The sequence below is a fragment of the Cyprinus carpio genome, chromosome A13 (assembly GCF_018340385.1).
Source record: "Cyprinus carpio isolate SPL01 chromosome A13, ASM1834038v1, whole genome shotgun sequence".
NCBI classification, from domain to species: domain Eukaryota; kingdom Metazoa; phylum Chordata; class Actinopteri; order Cypriniformes; family Cyprinidae; genus Cyprinus; species Cyprinus carpio.
In genome coordinates, this window is record NC_056584.1 from 13,979,206 (window position 1) to 14,000,134 (window position 20,929).

General features: G+C 35.3%; 1 protein-coding gene across 6 annotated transcripts in view; it reads right to left on the reverse strand.

Annotated features, from left to right (window-relative positions):
* The window catches only part of LOC109104961 (phosphatase and actin regulator 2-like), a 34,665-nt gene continuing 13,736 nt past the window's right edge, over window positions 1–20,929 (reverse strand). For 5 of the 6 annotated variants that reach the window (XM_042768899.1, XM_042768900.1, XM_042768898.1 and 2 more), the window contains 12 exons: window positions 13,516–13,683; window positions 13,129–13,203; window positions 12,299–12,439; window positions 10,368–10,592; window positions 8,943–9,411; window positions 7,316–7,488; window positions 6,114–6,270; window positions 5,815–5,870; window positions 4,852–4,913; window positions 3,678–3,815; window positions 1,907–1,983; window positions 1–1,271 (listed from right to left, as the gene is read on the reverse strand). In XM_042768899.1, coding sequence (XP_042624833.1) covers window positions 1,256–1,271; window positions 1,907–1,983; window positions 3,678–3,815; window positions 4,852–4,913; window positions 5,815–5,870; window positions 6,114–6,270; window positions 7,316–7,488; window positions 8,943–9,411; window positions 10,368–10,592; window positions 12,299–12,439; window positions 13,129–13,203; window positions 13,516–13,683 — 1,757 coding nt within the window. In that variant the 3' untranslated portion in view covers window positions 1–1,255. The remainder of the gene's footprint in view (window positions 1,272–1,906; window positions 1,984–3,677; window positions 3,816–4,851; window positions 4,914–5,814; window positions 5,871–6,113; window positions 6,271–7,315; window positions 7,489–8,942; window positions 9,412–10,367; window positions 10,593–12,298; window positions 12,440–13,128; window positions 13,204–13,515; window positions 13,684–20,929) is intronic. The other variant, XM_042768903.1, reaches the window with a different exon arrangement.

Below are 20,929 nucleotides of genomic sequence, written 5' to 3' on the forward strand. Positions count from 1 at the left end.
TACTGCAATATATACTGGATGTATTCACATATATCATACACAGACTGTACAACTGATTTAAAATAATTTAAGTTTCCCCAATTTCTAACTACATGAGAAAAGAGAAGAAAAAAAAAAAAAAGGAAAAAAAAACTGGAGTGTCCAGCAAATTCTGCCTGTGACATACAATCATATATTATATAGAGCACCAAAATGTGCAATAATGCAATACAGACAAATTCTATAATGGACTAAAATAATGGACTATAAGCCCTTTCCAATTTGAGTTAAAACTACTGTTTCACTACATTATATTGCTTGTCACATCTTGTATACGGTCGACACAACTGTACTTCATAAAACCCACCAAATTTATGTACAAGCTAAAAGCCAAATCAACAAGATGCAAGCTGAAACTTTGGAAACCCGTGATAATGTTGGGGGGGGGGGGTAAAATACAAGGTAAATAAACATGAATTATGTCACAAACATATGATGGTAGTCTCTTCCTGAACAGCAGTTAAAGATATGTTACAACATGACCACTTATATCAAGTAATCAGACTTTTTTGGACAAAACAAAACAAAACAACACTGTCAAGGCACAACATAAATCTGATTACATTCTATTATACTGAGGACGTATTAATCTGGATACAGAGGAATAATGGCAGTAATAAACCTGGACAACATGATGCCCAAATGGACCTCAATATCCATGAAATATAGATTGAACCAGATACATTAGTCATATAAAATGTTTTTTCACATGCATGGATATTCATCGATATTACTGGACTCTGCACGAATACTGCAAGAAATATGTAATATTTAACAAACAAACAAACAAAAAAATGCTCAGAGTTGCACGCAACAACGCGAGCTACTGATGAGTCACTGCACGCGCTTCAATGTTTTACACTGTTGTGCTCAACCTTGAGAGAATATCAGGGACACTTTAAATTAAAAGAGTGCAATCTTGTCCTTAGTGTGTGCAAAAACATTTCAGATATGAAAAAACGTGTCAGAACCATTGCAGTGCTTTATCTTGTTTGAAGGTCCCTCTCTCTCCATTTCAGATTGCAATGGCATCCCAGGCCTATCTGTAGCCCTCTAGTGGCTGAAAGCAAGAACCAAGGTGCAGCCGATGCCAGAGAAGAGCCGGCTGCTGCAGGGAGCCAGTCTGTTAGCCTCCCAGCAGGAAGCATGGCGAAGAGACAGGAAGAGAGAGCCTCGAGTTAGCGGCCGTCCAGCACCCCCACCACCAGGCACCACCTCAGGGCCGATGAAATCTGCCACAAAATGGAAAGAGCAGACGCTAGTTTAGCAGCGATGCCAGCAGACGGGATGCAGAACAGATCTGAGCAATATTTAGAGGAAACGAGGCAGTGGAAAGAGCAGCTGACAGGATCTTTCGTATCACCAGCAAGTCTATTAACACGGCACTTGATGAATAAAAAGCCTGCCAGATACATACTGACAGACGTCTAATTTAATTGCACTTTGTCTATCCATTTCCAGCAGTTTGCCCCATTTAGGGTGAACTGCAGATAAACAGATAGTCAGCCAATCATAGTGCTATGGAGGCACCACCTCTCATTGTGTGAATTTTTGCTATATTTTACGTAGGGCTGGGTAAACGTGAAGTTTTTGCCATGTTTTGAGAATAAAGACTAGTTTAAACCACAGTTAATGGTCTGGTTTCTAAAAAAAAAAATCTGCCTCTAAACTTTAAATAAAAATAAAGATTTGACATTTATGGTGATGATTATCGATATTGACTGATATGAAAAATTTTATTGTGATAATTTTTTTAGCCATATTGCCTTGCCGGGACATTCTGTAATGTCTATTCAATGCTTTACCCGTCTCTCACAATGTTTTCAGTTCATCTTCTTTTGATCAGGCTGCTAGTACACAAACATACCTGGTAAACCGTTTGCTTTCTTCATGGACTTCCATTTCTTTGCTTTTAAATTCATTAAGTTCTTTACGTATAGCAGCCTGTGACAAGAAAAAAGAAAGGTCATTAATGACAATGACAACTGAAAGTCTGTCAAATTAAATACTTAATAGACGGAGGGTGGACCAACTCCAGGGTAAGGCTAAAAGCAGCCAAATCTATTAACTACAAAAATTACAAACCCGTCTTTTTAGGCAAGAACCAGTCACAGGTGTCACGTAGGCAATAAATATGTTTAATGGGACTGAATTTGTATTTAACGATTACAATTTAATAAAAAAAAACATTAGAAATTGGTAATTATAAAACGTTGCCTTTCCAAGGTTATTCAAACAATGAATAAATTATCTATCGCGAGTTTAAGCACTCTCTCTCAAAAAACAAACAAACAAAAAAAAACTATCGTTATAATCACTTAAGCTGTCTACACTGTGAAATGAATCTCTTTCTTACATTGTACATATAGCTGCGCATCCGGAATTCAGTCAGCGAACGCGCGCACTCAAAACTGATGAGTTTCAGCGATGACTCATCTGAATGCCTCTGATTGGCCATTGCATTCCTAAGCTCAACAGAATCGTTTGTGATTGGTTATAATGAGCAACACTGTAAAAACGCCTAAATGCCTAAAATGAAATACAACATGAGCAGATCTTAATTTAATTCCGCAATCAACAGGGGCATTTCTGCCCCAACTCGCTGTGGCCAGGGGAAGGCTAAGCCTTTTTTTCCTAAGCATTTATTTGAGATTTATTTTTGAAGTGTATTATTCTTAATTATATATGTTAATATAATGTTTTATGTTCATTAAATTACATTCATTATCTTCATTATCATGAACTACTGACAAAAAATGTATTTGATTAACGCACCAGTCACATGCCCAGTAGGTGGCATCTGTGACCATACAAAAGGCAACTCATCCATTGATGATCATACTATCCAGATTTACTATTCAGAACTTAATTATATGCATAGTTGATATGTATGCAGCTGATGGCCCCAAGGGTATATAACAATATAGATAGGCAACGAATGTGTTTATCCTGTTTATTAATTATAAATTGTAAAGGAATGGTTGTATAGAATGAAAATGTCATTATTCACAAAGTGCCAAAAATAACAACAACAACAAAAAAAAAGTCCAAAAACACTGTAAATCCATATGACTTCCTGTGTTCTGCAAGAAATAACAGCAGGTAACAGGTTTAGAATGATGTGAGGGTGAACTACTCCCATTTTGGGACAACCATTACAGCATTTGTGCTCTGAAATATCTAAAATGATCTATAAGGTATTTTAATCTACATAAGTCATAAACTGAATTAGTTTGAGGTTCCCATAGTCTTTAAAAACAATATTCATTCCAAAAGATATATATATATATATATATATATATATATAAATATATATATATATATATATATAGAGAGAGAGAGAGAGAAAGAGAGAGAGAGAGAGAAGTTAAAGAAAAGTATTAATTTAGCTGTGTTTAAGAGCAGTTTAAACTTTTTATACTATAAAGATATTATCTACATATTTTTTAATCCTCTGAACCATATTTATTTAAAATGAAAAAAAAAAAACCCTACTATTCATCAAGCTTGATCAACAATTGGCATGGTTTATGTGCACAAGTGGCATCTGTGAGGTGTGTTTTCAGAATTGTATATAGGTGTATATACAATGTAAAGCACACACAATGTAAAGCAACAGTAAGAGAAGAGTGCCTTACTTTGTCTGCAGGGGTTAACCTGGTCCAAGGCTTGTCAGCACGGCGATCATAGTCTTTTGCATCTGTGACCTCCACATATTCATTGAACCGCAAAATTCTACGTGCCACCAGCTCTGCAACTGTGGGCCGGACGCTGAGCTACAGACACAGAGCAATTCCTCAAGTCACCTTTTAATATGTGTGCAGTCACCTTTAATAGAAGTTAAGCATGTTCCTTCTAGCCTAAGTAATACCTTACGTGAGTGAAACAATAAATATGTCAAGCTAAATTTCTTCTTTGAGAATGAAACCGGTTGGAAGTCACTGATTTTACAAGTGAAAATATTTAGAGCTGGTTTCGATACCTGCAGTCATTTGTCTGAAAAAGCATTGTCCATTATTGCACTTTTAGCAAGAACAGCTCAATTTTGAGAAAATCTCTCTAACTGACTATTGAACCATTTTATAGATCTGGTCTATCTGACTGATTGCATCCTCTGTCCTAATTCTCTTCATAATATAGGGCATTAGCAGCAAACTAAATTAGAAAGCCATCATTCAAATGGTCAGACTTCCAGCCACCACTCTTACAACACGTCAGGAATATAAAACCTGTTTATACTCCCCACAACACCTCACACATTGTAATCTGGAGTAAGCGAGTGGGTTGCAGACACAACCAAATTAACTATTTAATCTAATTTCATAATAGCAGAGGAACATCTTAAAATATGAAATAATCAATTCAAGTACAACTACATCATCAAAATCGCAATTAGTCTGTGTTAAAGTGATGTATTGAGCTACTAATCCACATTTTACACATGTATTTTTTACTTCCTTGTAAAGCCAGCAGATGGCGCAATGCCCCACTGTCCCCTATTTTCCACTGGCTCATGTCACAGTGATGATATTGATTCATGATGATTCAAAACTTCTTGCAGTATTATGCTAAAGTAACAGGTTATAAGTTACTTGAAATTTTTTTTAACTTATACTTGTAATGTTTCAATATCTGACATATCTAACTTTATGGAAGCCCATCTCTGCCACATAAGAAAAAAATCTTAATTTTGTCTTTTTACCTCATTATTTATGTCATAATTGTGACTGTAATAATATTAATATTAATATTTCAGACAGATTCAACAAATGATGACAATCTGACTGTCTGGCAGACTGCAGAAGGTTGTACCTTTCGGGATAGTCTTCTTTTAATCTCTTGCTTGGCCTCTTGTTCTTCTTCCTCATTTTTCTCTATAGGAGACAAGAAAGACTCTTTTGTCAGTTTTTATCCTACTCAGTGACTGATATTTGCTCTGAAATTTAAACCCATCATTTGACACTTATTGCAAAACTGAGAATTAGACTTTACCACAACCAAGGTCACTCGGTACTAACAGATATGTGAATGTCAATGCTGATTTTTAGTCCTTCTTGCTAGTAAGTGATCAGAGTACAGTGAAAGCCAGCATAACATAACATTAAATGGCTGTCTAGAATCAAAGCACGGTCAGTGATGAGTTCAAAACTTAATTGTGTAACACTGGCCAAATACTGAATTTGCCATGACTCCTCCATCCTACACTGACCTCTTGATTTATATGTTGTTGTGATGTTACTAGATTTCCAAAACAATTACTGGTATATACCTTCTTTAATTTTTCTATTTATAGGACAACCTAACAATTCAAATTGACACTATATTCTTATGATATCTTCAATTATCAATGTCTTTTTTAATTGTAAACATCTCTTTTACGTCAGGAAACAATAACAACTTGTATATACTTTATATTATAACTTCAGATTTTGGGACATTCAAGCCCATTAAGGGGCTGCTAAGATCAGTTATATTTCAGCTAAGCAGTGAGCTTTAAGCAACTCTTTGATGAATTGTTTACACCTCCTTGTTTGTTGGCATATAGCTTACAGCTTGTTAGAGCAGAGCTCCTTCATCAAATTCCTAGCTTCATCAATTATATCACATAAGAACAACACAGGGACTGAGACAGACAGCGACGCCTGTGACTCATTGAATGTCTTTGCAACATCAGAGGAAGCAATAAGCAAGAACAAGCATTAAATGCCCTGGGCATCCCAAACAAAGCAACTGTCTACAGTGTATGTAAATGAGATTGTGACAGAGGAGACATACGTTTTAGAATATTTCGCTGTTCAAGCTCTTCTGTGGTGGGCCTTTGGCTCAGCCGTCTATGGGAAGACGAAAACAAGAATCAGTCTGGGAGAAACCACAAAGACTATCGATAAATCTTTAGACTGCTTTGTAAAGGAAAAACAGGCTCAATTCATACTTCTCAAAACACTCAAGATTATCAGAAACAAAACTTCAGTCCAGTGCATCCAAACTTTTGACTGACAGTATATTGATTATTATAAATTGACAATGTTAGTGTCCAAAGTACTAGCAGTACAGAACAGCATGGTTTAATGTACCTCACTAGTTTAGAGCCGATCTGCTGTCGTAGCTCCTGTCGCTCCGTCTCTGAGGTCCGTGGGAGAATGTTCTTCTCTTCTAGCTCCTTCTTGCTGGGCCTGTTACCAAGTTTGATGGCAAGCGTGTCCTTGCGGCGAATTTTGCTGGCAAGTGAGCCTACAAACAGAACAATTAAGAACAAACTACATGTGAGGGATAAATTGGTACCATATTGGTAATCTGCCAATAATGTATCATTATAGGTTGATGGCTATATATTTATATATAATGGCTGATGTTGTGATATTTAATTGTGATTTTAATTGTTGGAGGAAAGGTAATGTAAATGTAAAAATTAAATTACACTCACTTAAAGTTTCATAACAAATAATAACATTTTAATAACAAATTATGTAACACAGTAAATGTAATTTTTAGCAAATCTTAAAATAACACTTTTTATGTTGTACATTAGTGTTGTGATGCCTAATTCACTTGCAGATTTTTTTTTGTGTGTGTGTTTTATTTTTTAATTTATTTATTCAAATAAATGTATTATTTATTCAAAATGGCAAATTAATTTCAACATCTGACATTTATTAGTTATTAGCCATGATATGAAAATCATTATTGGCTTATCTGCACTAGCCAGTGCTTTAGTACCAGTGCAACCCAAGAAAAATAAGAGAAAAAAAAAACCTTAATAATAAGGTATTTTCATTCTGACACCAGTGAAGCATCTTCAGATTGCAGTGTGGAAAGAACAGAAAATGAGAAACAGGCCTCAGTCTTTGCAGGAATGCATTATGCATAGTGCACTGACAGCAAAGTCTACGTAGTAACCAGCATGCCAGAAAGTAACGCTGACTAGACACAGCATGTTTTTCCAGTTTAATATACAAACGCTTGTACTTCAAAGAATTTTGGCAAAGCTATGGTCCAAGAGAAACTTCTAAAATGCAGATACCAAGAATGAAACTTCTTGAAAATGTATCATCTGTACTTGTGCTACATTTTGTGTTGTTTATTCATAAACATTAGGCTGAAGACACACCTTTGCAAGAATACTCTAAATCCATATCCAGAAAAGATGCGTATTTAAGGCCTTTCAGTTACAAAATATTAATTTGTCTCAACTTTTTAAATGCTTTTATTGACTGAAAATATGGAGAAACAAGAGGTTGGGGTCTAAAAACACCACAAACCAGACTTGAACACATACTAGAGGTATACTCATCATCCTCATCCTCCTCTTCGTCATCCTTGAAGAGTATAGGTCCATCTGAATCGGAGTCATTGCCCTGGTTTTCTTGAATAGAGTCAGGAATGACGGACACCTGTGGGCTTTCAACATTGACCATTTGTCGTCTCTCTCCATCTTCAGTCCCAATAATCCTACAAAAGGCAAAGCAAAACACTCATTTAGTCTAGCTAAAACATTCATAATCATAATCAGTTAACATAATCAAATAAGGGAAAGAGGCTAACATATTCAAGACATTAAATGGATCATACATCATTCATTTTTAAAATGAGTACTTTCCCTGACGTCCCTTTAGAACTTTAGTTTCTATCCCAAAAGAGTCATAATTTAGTTTTCCATTTTCTACCCTCTCTTACTGACTCTTTGAAATAAAATGGGTGGGGGGGTTGGGCTACTTCACATGTGAGGTGCACTTCAGTGATCACACTTTTTTTTATTTTACCACACTGTAAGAATCACAAGTCTGACAAACTGTCCCACACACTGTAGATGCAGATTTGTCATCATAGGTCTGTAGGTCTAGCTAAAAAGTTGATTATACACATATAAACGTGATAAAGTACTTGACAACTCACTATATTACTACAACTTTATCACTAGCCAAATTTCCTGTCACGCAAGTTAAAAGATCAAGGTCTATTTGATGTGTCATGAAATAGTGATTACAAAACCATTTTGGCAAACTATGAATAAACTGCACAACTAAAAAAAAAAAGAACAAGTTTTTAGCCTGAAGTTACATTGCAGAAATTACACTATTGGTCAAACATTAAGGGTCACTATGGATTTGTTTCTTTAAAAGAAATTAATACGTTTGATCAGCAATGGCACATTAAATTGATCAAAAGCAACAGTAAATACTCTGATATTTTTATAAAAACATTGTATTCTAAATAAAAGCATTCTATTTATCTAACAATCCTGTAAAAAGTATCACTGTTTCTACAAACTTATTAAACAGCAAACTGTTTTCAAGTTTGATATTAATAATAATAGCAGCAATTTGCAAATCAGCATATTCCAAAAAAAAGGTAGAAAACGGTCACTGGGGCAGTACCTTTTCAAAAGGTACACTTTTGTACCTTTTAGGTAATAATATGTACACTTTAGGTAATACGATGTTCCTTTAAAGTACCAATAAAGACTGTTTAGGTACAAAGATGTGCCTTTTAAAAAAGGTACCGCCCCAGTGACAGCTTTTGTACCTTTTTTTTCCTGAGAGGGTAGAATCATTTTTAAAGGATCATGTGACACTGAAGACTGGAGTAATGAAAATCAAGCTTTCCCATCACAAACGAAAGAGAAGTATATAATTGCTTTTACTGTATTTTGGTCATATAAAATGTAGCCTTGACCCCTTGAACGGTATTGCACATTGATAACCTCAATCTCACTAAACATCTGAGCGGAGGATGACATACAACATGACTCAACTGCAACAATCATACTACAGTACCTTCAGGGGAAATACACAGAGCACATGGCACACTAGCATGCATGTGTTATATAATCAAAAACAATAGCACAACACTAGAGGACATACAGAATCTACAAAGTGATACTAAACATTCACATGTAAACTGACCTTTGTGGCTGGTCTGCCACTGCCTTCTCTTTCTCCGTTTCACTCTCTGTGCTCACAGACTGGCCTAAAGTGTCTGAAGAAAGTCCATTTGAAGATTCGGTGAAGGACGTTTCCTCTGTGGTTTGGTTAACATATGGTGAACTTTTGTCTTTCTCTGCAGAGGACTCCAGTAGATGACAGGCACCCTTCTCATTCTGAGACGTCTCCTCAGCCTTCTCAACACTGGAGGCCACTTCTTTTTTCTTTTGGTCCTTTATAGAGGAGCTTTCCACAGTCTCAGACAAGGTTTTGGAAGGGGGCCGTGGTGACCTGGAAGGTTCAGTTTTCTTGGCAGACTTGGGTTGTGCTGCTGTTATATCTAAGTTGCTTTTCTTTGGGGTCTTGGAGCAGGTCGATGAAGAAGATTGTCCTGAGGCCTGAGAGGAACTCTTGGATGTGCCTGCAGTTTTCTGAGGATTTGAAGATTTGGCTGTGAAGAAATTCAGGGAAATTAGAGACGTGGATCTTGAAACCATGAGTTTATGGATACACCAGCAACAATGGTGGCACTTTGAATGGGTTTTCTAAGAATAAGAACTGATAATTCAGAACTCAAAGATATTAAGATAATATGGTGTATGTTCACATGCGGATTCACCACTAAAAACAAACTTCCTATGTGAAGGCCACTGCTGACCAAAGATAAGAGTTTAGTTTAACATTCACAAGAGCTAGGAAGTACAAAACATTATAAAACTATAAAACACAATAATATCACATTCACTTGTGTATTCAAAAAATGCACAGATGTTCATTTAAATAAATAAATGCTTCAGTTAAAAGAGGAAGCTGTCAAGCCACCAATGATGAGCTGCACCAGAGACACACAATGGACAGGTAAGAGGACAAAGGAATAGCACGATGTGGAACAATAAGCCCCTGTTTATAGACAATTAAATGAGAGTTGCTCACATGCACAAAGTCCTAATTACATGCAAAATGCAACACATTTATTGTACCATTATATTCAGACATAAAGGCTAACATCAATAAAAGATTATAATGTGTTTAACCAATGAGACAGTAGATATGTAATGCAAGCACAATAACAACACAAGAAAGCCATACTGGGTCACAAATGAGTCAGGATGTCACTTTGCAGTACTGGATACCAATCCCAAGCTAGTTAAACCATATGACAAAAACAAACAAACAAACAAAAACTGCTGTCAAGCAAACTTCGCATTTTCCCTTTCTCATATAAATGCAGATAGATTCACTGACATTTCTGACAAACTTTGTCTAAATGTTCCTCAAAAGATCAAGTTGGTTCCCAGTGAGACCGGTCAGGGGGAAAGAGATGCAAACAGGACCCCTCCATGCAGAGCTTGTTCACCAAGCATGCAAACAGGATGCTCTTTTCACATCACTGACGCGTGTACTTACCATTGCCACGAGTGGTAGTTCGTGTGGCTTGTTTGGGTGGAGGAGCGGAGACCTGCTTATTGGTGCTCTTGATTATCTTTTTACCTCCTGCTTGGCCCCCTTTCTTCATGCCTGTACTTGTGGCCTCACCGGAGGGTTTTTGGGGTGTGGCCTGATGTTTTTTAGTAGGGTTTTTTGGAGCAGCTGACTCACTGGCCTGCGGGTTGCATTTGGTGTCATTCCTCTCTACAGGAGCACAGAGGAGCAGAGCACCCTAAACTGTTATTGACTAAGAAGACTCTCTGATCATGTCAGCATTTAGCTCTAAATTGTGATTGGATAAGCCACATTCTTAGCCATTGTAAACACACAAATATGACCACACATTATACAATGCAGTAAGTAGTGACATTAAACAGCCTACAGTAAAGCTTTCTAACTATATTAATTGGCTGAAAAATAATAAATATTGTCATACATAATGACATAATTTTATTATATGAGACAGTGAAACCATTTATAATGTTACAAAGGTTTATTTTTTATAAGTGCTGTTTTGAAATTTCTATTCATCAAAGAATCCTGAAAAATTGTATTACCGTTTCAACCAAATAAATATTAAGAAGCACATTAAGACATTAAGGCATTTTTATTGAGCACCAAATCAGCATATTAGATTGATTTCTGAAGGATGCTGTGACACTGAAGACTGGAGTAATGGCTACTGAAAATTAAACTTGGCCATTAAAGGAATAAATGACATTTTTAAATTTAGTAAAATAGGAAACATTAGTTTAAATTATATTTTAAAATATTAGCGGTTGTAATAAATTACATTTTAAATATATAAATAATTTTATTTGAAAATGGAAATAATTAATAATTACTTTGAACATGGAAAACCATTATTTTTTTTTAGAACTTTTGAATGGTAATGTGTGTATATATAATTATATAATATATATAATTATTAGTAATTTAATTGGTTTACTATTTATTAAACATTTGTTTTGAGCTGCTGGTGCTGTTCTATAAAAGCATTTTATAATGGGTGTTTTATGCTTGCCGCATGAAGAATATAATATGTTAATTGGTGAGAGAAATGTGGTGGAAACAATTACAGAATTGTTGCAGATCATTAAAGGGGCAGCAATGATAAAAAATACAGTTTTGCCATTCCAGTTTTGCATCTTATGACTGTGGCCACAACTTCAGCTCTGATGAAAATCCAAAATGATGTCAGTCTAAAAGGCATAAAACCCATTACCTAAAAGGATAGTTTCAATACAAAGCACTTCATGTGATTATTAACAATGGTTTTAATATAACTTCAACCAAATCAATACAGCACAATAGACACTCGAGGGCATCTCACCACCTGAGAGGTTCAGACGATCAAGAGATGTTCAATAAAGACATACTGTATATAGAGAAAATAATTCAGCGAACAAAACCAAACACACTCTGGAAATAACCTTGTCAGGAAATTTGTTCTAAAAATACTGTAACTCAATTTGTACAGTTTATTAAAAACTTGACCACATCTTCTTTACATTTCTCTAAACAAGATAAAACTGTTGCTCCAAAGCTGCTCAAACTTCCTCTAAACATATCACTTTTTCTTTAAATCTCTTTAATCATTATCTAATCATACCTCCTCTTATGATTACCCACTATTTTTATTATTTGTGATGATATGGATGGTGTGATGTGCAGAAATTACACTGCAACAGCCAATTTAATATGGATCACTTTGCTCTGTCCATGCAGTGAACAAAATGTTGAAACATGAGCATGCCGAAAAACCAATGAAAGGACCCGCCAGTTATTAACTTATTAGTGGCTTGAGCTTAAAACATCAAAAGACAGATTAGTAGTACAGTTAAACTCATGTTGAAGATTCAGCATCTTTCTTTTGCCCCTTTTTGCTAAAAAGAAACAGAAACCGATACCTTCTGGGTCCTCTGCCACTGCTGCCAAGTCTGCTTTTTCTTCTGGAACCAGCTCTGGTGTTTCAATGTCTACTTTGACCTTTTCAGTAACTCCACTGGGCACTGCATTACCATTCAAGATCTCTGTGTTCAAAGGATCATCTAAAGATAGGCAAATATGGCTCAGTTATCATGGAACCAAGACAGCATGCCATCTATTCAGTAAAAACACAATTTTGTTTGCATTAATATTCAAGTCATTCAAGGCAGTTCTTATAAAAAGTGCTTTGGTTTCCCCATGTAAGGCCAAATAAGACTACTTAAAAGTAAAGCAGAGCCTGAAGATTGGGAGGGATTCTGTTGTTCTCACAAAGTAAGTCAACTTCGAAATTTTGGATGTGAACAGTAAGTCCTGGAAGTGTTTAGCTTTTATTATATGGATAACATTGATGAAAGCCATTTAATGGAAAACATTCCTCGTTGTAGAACAAATGATTAATCTTTGTTGCTAAAGCACCCTATATCAGTTGTTTATGCAGTGGTAACTGTGGCTACAAAAAAGTTAAATTTTTCTTCTACTGTAGGTGGTGGTACCACAGTGGTTAAAAGTTAAAGATTGCATCTGATAACATACCAGCACCACTTTATACATGAAGTACACAGAATAGCCCTTCAAATAACCTACTTGAACCATAGGTTCCTGCAGAATCTGTCCTTATAGTGTACTATAAACCAAGAATAAATAATCTAATAACAATTCTATTGAGTGTATAACATTCCTTTAATATTATAGAAAACAGGTCAATGGCCATGCTCAGTATCACATTCACTTCATTTACTTAAAATCTCACCTTGGTCTGGAATAAGGACACCTTTTTTTATGAGCTCTTCTCGAGTTTGCCTGGTGGATATTTTCCTCTCCAGAACTATAAAAATGAAGGAGACAGAACATATCAAGATATCAATTATATTTAGGCCTCTATATGGTTACTTTGGTTCACAGAGTTCAGTGAAAGTGCAGGCAGCTGCCAACTGTAATATGTGTAATAAATTTTATGATCCATCCAACATAATCACCAAGTGAATGTCATACTGGATGATGTAACTTTCATAAAATTGTGAGGTTCCATCAAGATAAGCCAAGAGGGAACCACTGAAAGACTACATCCTGAATATACATATTTGGATGTGTTGCTACAATCATAAACTAAAGCTTCTATTAATAAATGGGGATATACCTTTTGAGAGGTCCTGGAACTTATCACTGGTTCTCTTCTTTCTCCATTTCCAAGGTTTAAAGATCTTGCCCAGAGAAGAGAGCTTCCCCTTTCCTTTCAGCTGAGGAGACTGCGAGCTTCCCACCACCACATCACAGTTGGCCAGAGAAGTTTTTTCCAGTCCCTCCACTAAAAGTGAATCACAGCAAGAACAGAGTTTTGAATGAACTGAATAAAAAAACTGAGCTGACCTCTAAACAATGGAAAACAGGAAATACTTGTGTGAATGAATGTTTCTGACCATAACAACAAACATAAGGGCACACTTAAGCAACAAGAACAGCTACACTAGCTGCATCTTTTCACAAACGGCATTGAAAAACAAGGTATATAAGAGCCTCAATTTCAGAAAATGTTGAATCACCAACCACAGGTCACTGATCAAAAATTTTCAGTAAGATATTTAAATAAAATAAAATGTCTATTCACCAAATAAATAAAACAAATATATAAACATCACATATATACTGTTAACAAATTTTCAGATGAATGGGTAACAGTGTTGCAATATATTTAAAGTAAATGTAGCCCAAATTATTTTGTGACTCAGTAGTTGGTTGCCACTTAGTAGTATGTTGGATTATAGTTACTGATAAATATCTATTTTCCATAAACTGAAAGACACCATATATTTATTTAATCCATTTTTTGTACAACTTATATAGTTTTTATAATATATTTAATAGTTAAAAAACTTGGGATTTGTGCTTCTAAAATGGAACACAAGAAAGTGTAGAAGGTGTTTGCTACAATCATATGCAAATGAGTCAACCCAGACCCTTAATCACAGAACCCATTGATTACTTTAGGTTAGATGCTCACTTTTGGTTTAAAGGGGTCATATGACGTTGCCAAAAAGAACATTATTTGGTGTATTTGGTGTAATGCAATATGTTTATTCGGTTTAAGTTTAAAAAACCACATTATTTTCCACATAATGTACATTATTGTTGCTCCTCTATGCCCCGCCTTTCTGAAATACGTCGATTTTTACAAAGCTCATCCTTCTGAAAAGCAACGAGACAAAAACATTAAAACCCATTACAAATGAGGCATGTGTTGCATCCAGTGGGGACAAAATTACTGATTATAATGACTTATATTGTGTTTTTACGCGTTGCGTATCACGCTGTAAACATAAAACTATGTCTGCATTTGTGATCGGAGAAATGACAAACAACAAACTACTCCACACTGCTCAAAACTTGCGTTTGAATCATCAGTGGCAAATTCTTTAAATATGTAAACATACTTACAGGCTTTGAGTCATAAGCCCAGACTGTCCTTGCAAAGCTGGAATGCCCTACTTTATAGAAACAGCCTTTGTGCACAGAAGCACTGTAGTCTACTGGTTCAGGAAACAATCTTCGTCCTCTGTAAAATGTGCTGATCTGAATATTTGCAGGGCTCTTGCGTTTGAATCATCAGTGGCAAATTCTTTAAATATGTAAACGTAAATTGTAAATGTAAATTTCGGATTGGGGTTTATATTTCAACATTAAAGGCGCTCGCAACAGATGACGGAATGTATCATTTGCACATGCTTTTGAGTCTTACAATTTTAAACATTCAAGTGCTCAATTCAGTACTTGTGCGCTCTGTGACTGTGAGACCCTTTCTGTGAGCCGCCTCACACCCAAAGCACGTAGAGACGCATCTGAGAGCGTGTGCCTTTGTGCGTAAACAGCCAAATACATGGGGGAGCGCGGGGCACAAAGTAACGCGGGTTTAGTTGTAACACACGTGGTTTGAATATTTCCACACATGCTAGCATAACAAAATTTACAGTATTTATTAGTTACCATATCAACATTAAAAAAATGTGCGGCAAAATTTTAAAAATCTTTTGAAGATATCACTGAACATTTATTTTACGACTGTAAAATTAAAATTAAATGTGCGTAAATCTGTAAATTAAAAAAGTAAATTTGTCATTTAAAATTTCTCAGTTTTGATGAGACAAATCTGCTATTATTTTTTTTTAGTTTATGTTGTTTTATTTTTTATTTTTTATGTTTTGATAACTAGTAGAAGACACTAACCAGTTTTAAATTCCAATTGCACAGATGGGGCACGTTGTAACACTGCATTTTGTTATGCTGTTTTGTGAATTTGATATTGTGTTTTTTTTATTTACTTTAATGGATTTTAATGAGAAACAACGAGAAACAAAAAAAAAACGTATTTTATTAACAAAATATTTTAGTTTGTCATGTATATATTTTTTTCATTAGATCAGATAATATTTTAGTTGTCATATGGTCATGTTACAACGTGCCCCTCAGATGTTACAATGTACCCCACCTACGGGGCATGTTGTCACATTTCACTTCCATTTTTTGAGGGTAAATAAAGAAAAACGTATACACTGTAATTATGAAACAAAGCGATATATTTTCACTAGACAAGTGTAAAATAACTGTGGATAAAAAAAATTATAATCTGAACCCCATGTGCACAAACTGAGAAAGTCAAAAAGTGTTTGTGTTTGTGCCCCGCTCTCCCCCAAAAATATGTCAAAGTGCCAGTCTTGTTGAGTATTCATGTAAACAGTCGATTTATACTAAACACTGTCGGTATACAGGCTATTAAGTTAATGTAAACAGTTGAGAAACAATTTATGAGTAACAGTTTGATCAGTGCATGAGGTCTTAAAGAGACAACAACCTACATAAACCAACCGCTGTCTGTGATTATTAAAGTTTATTAAAAGATTAAAAAAGATTATTAAACTTAAAGTTAAATAGATTATTCTGTTTCTGTGGTATTTCTGTACCTGAATACTACTGTTAAACCTATCTGAAAAACTTAAAGCACAGTTCATTTAAGTTGTATCTTGTTATTGTATATTTGTTTGTGCCATTACTTGTCATTAATCTATTCTTATTTTATTACTGGATGTTTACTTGTCTGTTTTAGTTAAAATAAATTCAATTCAGAGCTTGAAAGTTTTTTTAAGTATCTTCCTCACAATATAAATACGAATCCACAACATTACAAATTGTAAAACAGAAATACACTGGGTGACGAAACATTTAGGTTGGATGATTGTAGTTTAAAAATATATCTAAAAAATACCCTAACTCCCCCCTCAAATTAAAAAATACCCCCATAACACCCACCCCCCCCCCCCCCCCCCCCACACACACACACACTTTGTGATTCAGCCAAGAATTGAACTCTCTTCCATCCTACCCCCACCCCTACATCATTTATTCTTAGCTTGCAAAAAGAACAGATTCTGACTGAGAGGTGTGGCTTTTCCACATCGGCTACGCAAAGATATTAAACCTGTTCATCAAATATAATCCAACAGAGCAGCAGACCTAAAGTCCCAGGCACACCTCGCCAGATGCAGTGTAAAATGATCACAAGAGCACTGCCACACGCCTAAACGGCATCAAAGCACTGAGAACAATAAACAAAGAGTCAGGCTCCAAAGAAGTGACACAATTTATCATTATAAGAAAATGCACACACAATTAGATTGTTCCCTGCAGAATTACAGCAGAGACCTTGGTCAGTGTGTGTATGGGTTATTGCTATGAGACCTGCTCTATTAAAGAAATCTATAAAAAATAACAGACCTCCAAGGGACAAATTGAATATTTTGATATTAATATTTTTCTTCCATTTATTGGAGGTCAGTGGAGTCCAATGTTGTCTGGACCTCAACATTTCTTAAAATATATTCTGTGTTCCACAGTAAAAGCCAGTCATACAGCACTGTATGATTATTGCAGTATACGTTTTACATGAAAACACTATTTTAGTCTTTCTACTTCCAAACTTCATGTTTAATTCAGTGTGTTACTTGTCATTTCTTATAATTATTTGTAAAAAAATATTTGAGCAATTTATGAGTGAAAATAGTTTCAAAGTAAACCCAACACCAATTTTTTTTGTGTGATGTTTGGAATGACATAAAGTTGAGTAACTTCTCGTTTTTCGAGAACTATCCCTTCAAATGCTCTGGAGACAGTAACTTTCTGACTCTTGCATCTCAATTATGAGATCTTATCACTCGTTTCTGATTATACTCTCAAGACACAGCCAATGAATTTAGAAACAAAATGAGAGGCAAACTTAGCTGTCTTTCACTTTGCACAACTGTCCTTGGAGCCTGCAGTAGATAATAAAAAGATTGTGTTGTTAAATGGACCTACAGAATATTTTACCCTCATGACATACAGCAAAAATAGACTCACCACACTCATAAAAATCAAACTTCTTTATTGGCATTCCATGAAGAATCTTTAACATCCATGGAATCTTTCCACTGCACAAAAGGTTGTTCATAAGTGTGCAGAAAAATTTTACACACCTAAGTAATAAATTTCTTTATTGAAAGGTTGTTCATAAGTGTGAATTTTATGTGGCAGTGTATAATGGTGTTTCTATGAAAACCTTATTTTGCAACCTTTATTTTTAAGAGTGTAAGCTTCTGCCACGCATCAATACTCTTGTTCATAAGTGTGAATTTTATGTGGCAGTGTATAATCAGCTTCCAAACACACATCGCTTCCACATGCATCACGAAACATCTCTAGGAGTCCAAAAGCTGACCGGAAATCAGGATATTTTTCACACAGAAATGTGTGAAACTCAAACGTGAAGTCTGTTTTTCACACTGCACTGAGGGAATTCATTAGCGGACACATGTGGGAGGAATGTGCTAGATGACATGTCCGAGGTCTTATCACCACCATCATGAGGATACCAAAGCGCCTCTTTACTAATAAATTGTCCCCAAGGAGCCACAGTAAGCTACAGTAAACTGCTGAAATACTGTACCTGATGCCAGTTTGATACTTTATGCACTTTATAGTTGCATGAATTGTTTAAAAAAAATGAAAGCATTAAAGGGATACGCCACCCAAAAATTTGGGGTGCCAAACTTTGTTCATCTTCTGAACACAATTTAAGATATTTTGGATGAAAACCTGGAGACTTGTGACTGTCCAATTGACTGTCAAGTAAATTGCACTGTCAAGGTCCAGAAAAGTATGAAAGACATCGTCAGAATAGTCCATCTGCCATCAGTGGTTCAATCTGAATTTTAAGAAGCGATGAGATTACTTTTTGTACAAGAAGAAAACAAAAATAACAACTTTATTCAACAATTTGTCTTCTCTGTGTCTCTCTGCATCGCTGTTGCGCCATTGTGGAGAATATGAGCTGAACGCAAGCAGCGTACGCTCTTCTGTGTCAGCTGCCCTGCACGGATGCGCTGTTTTCTTTCAAATCAAAGCGTAAATACACGTAGAAAATGTATCCTTGTGTCGCAGCTGACACAGAAGAGCATACACTGCCTGCGTTCAGCTCATTCTCCAAAATGGCGCTACGGTGATGCGGAGAGACACAGAGGAGACAAATTGTTGAATAAAGTCGTTATTTTTGTTTTCTTAAAAAATTTTGCTTCATAAAATTCAGATTGAATCACTGATGGCAGATGGAGTATTCTGATGATGTCTTTCATACTTTTCTGGACCTTGACAGTGCAATTTCCTTCCACAGTAAATGGGACAGTCACAAGCCTCCCGGTTTTCATCCAAAATATCTTAAATTGTATTCAGAAGACGAACAAAGCTTCTATGGGTTTGGAACAACATGGGGGTGAGTGATTAATGACAAAATTTTCATTTTGGGGTAGAGTAACCCTTTAAGACAGAGATGTTATAAAAGTCTCTGATTTCAACTTAAATAGAGTTTCTAAGTTCAATTTCTTCTGAGAAACAGTTGCTAAAAAACTAAAAAAAAAAACTCAGAATTGATGTAACTCTGCTTCAAGACCTTTAATCACACAAAAAAGGAAATTTTAAATGTGTCAAATAATCATGATGACAAGAAAATATAAGGCATCAGTTATTCAAACCTCCAAGGCTTCCAAAAGAGGCACGTGAGACTTAAGGGTTAAAAGGTTCAAGGAAGTCATATTGCAATGCAGCTCATATAAATATCTCTGACAGCATATTTCTTACAGAACAATCACACATTTGACTTGCCTTATGCTTCAAAATATAACGACAAAGCAGCCGTATAGATCTGTGATGGCTAAAAAAACTCACTCATGCTGATAATTAGTTCATTATCTCAATGCTTTAAGCCTAAAATTCTGTTATACTGAAGAGTAAGTAAAAAAAAAAAAAAAGTCGTCAAATACTACCGTTTTAAGTTTACTCTTCGACTGAGTGATTTAGCCTGTTTTTGGACATCCGTTAAGTGCATTAAGCCTTTAACAAATGCTAAATCTAGCTTTGTATTAACATTTGCATGTAGCATAGGCTAATCCTACAGCCTCAGTTCCTCATAATACCAATGAAAAAATAATAGGCCAATTTCAGTGAACACTTTGTTCCTCTATTTACAGAAAGGAAATTCCTATGTTTGCAATGGCCTTTCCTATAAAACAATAAAATAATAATAATAATAATAATAATAATAAATAAATAAAATAGACCCAAGACAAAAATAGTGCTTATTATTTCTGGATATAATTAACAGAGAGGTAGAGATCATTCTGTGCCATGTATAACCATTTTGTTTCATTTATTTCTGTGGCCTTTCAGATCCAGTCACTTGCTATAAATTTCAGACAAAATCAAAACTATTTAAAAAATGATTCAGTCTTATTTAAAGCATAATAAGCATGCTGCTCATGAGGACACACAAATAACATCTGATCATGTTTCCTTTGAGAGCTGGTAAACTGATAGCAACAGAGGCTTTTATATCACAGCACTCTGGCAATAACGGAAATTATGGGGAAATGAAGGTAGTGGCTTGTGATTCAACATTTGGTGCAGAAAGAAGCTTAACATCACAATAACACCGCATTGTGGAGTGCTTGCTTGAAATTGTAGCTACTGGAACTTGATTGTAGCATGCACTAAGACATTTCTGTTATTGTTGCTGCTTTTTTAAATAACTTAAAATCAACGAATAACATCTCCATTGTGAAAAAAATGCTTTGTTAAATTTACAGTAGAAAATGGCAGTAGCTGCCCTTCATCACTATTTTTTACTATGCAAAAGTGATGGTAAATTATTACAGAATGAAACAGCATGTCAGTTTATTAAAATACATACTTAAATCTGATGGTTTGTGCAAAATTATTTATACAGGTAGCAGAACAATAGAAGGCCACGTGATGAAGTTCTCCAACAAATGCAGCCAATAATTACAAATTAGCAAAGTATCATTCACACCAACACGAAACAGAAATACAATGCAACAATAACGTAAAAATAAGAAGAAAACAAGTTTAAAAAAAAAAAAGTCTAAACAAATGTAATGGTTCACGCACGCAATTCTGGTAATGTCCCTTCTAATATAAAAGTCCACCATAAATGCTAAGTTAATTTATATTTAAAA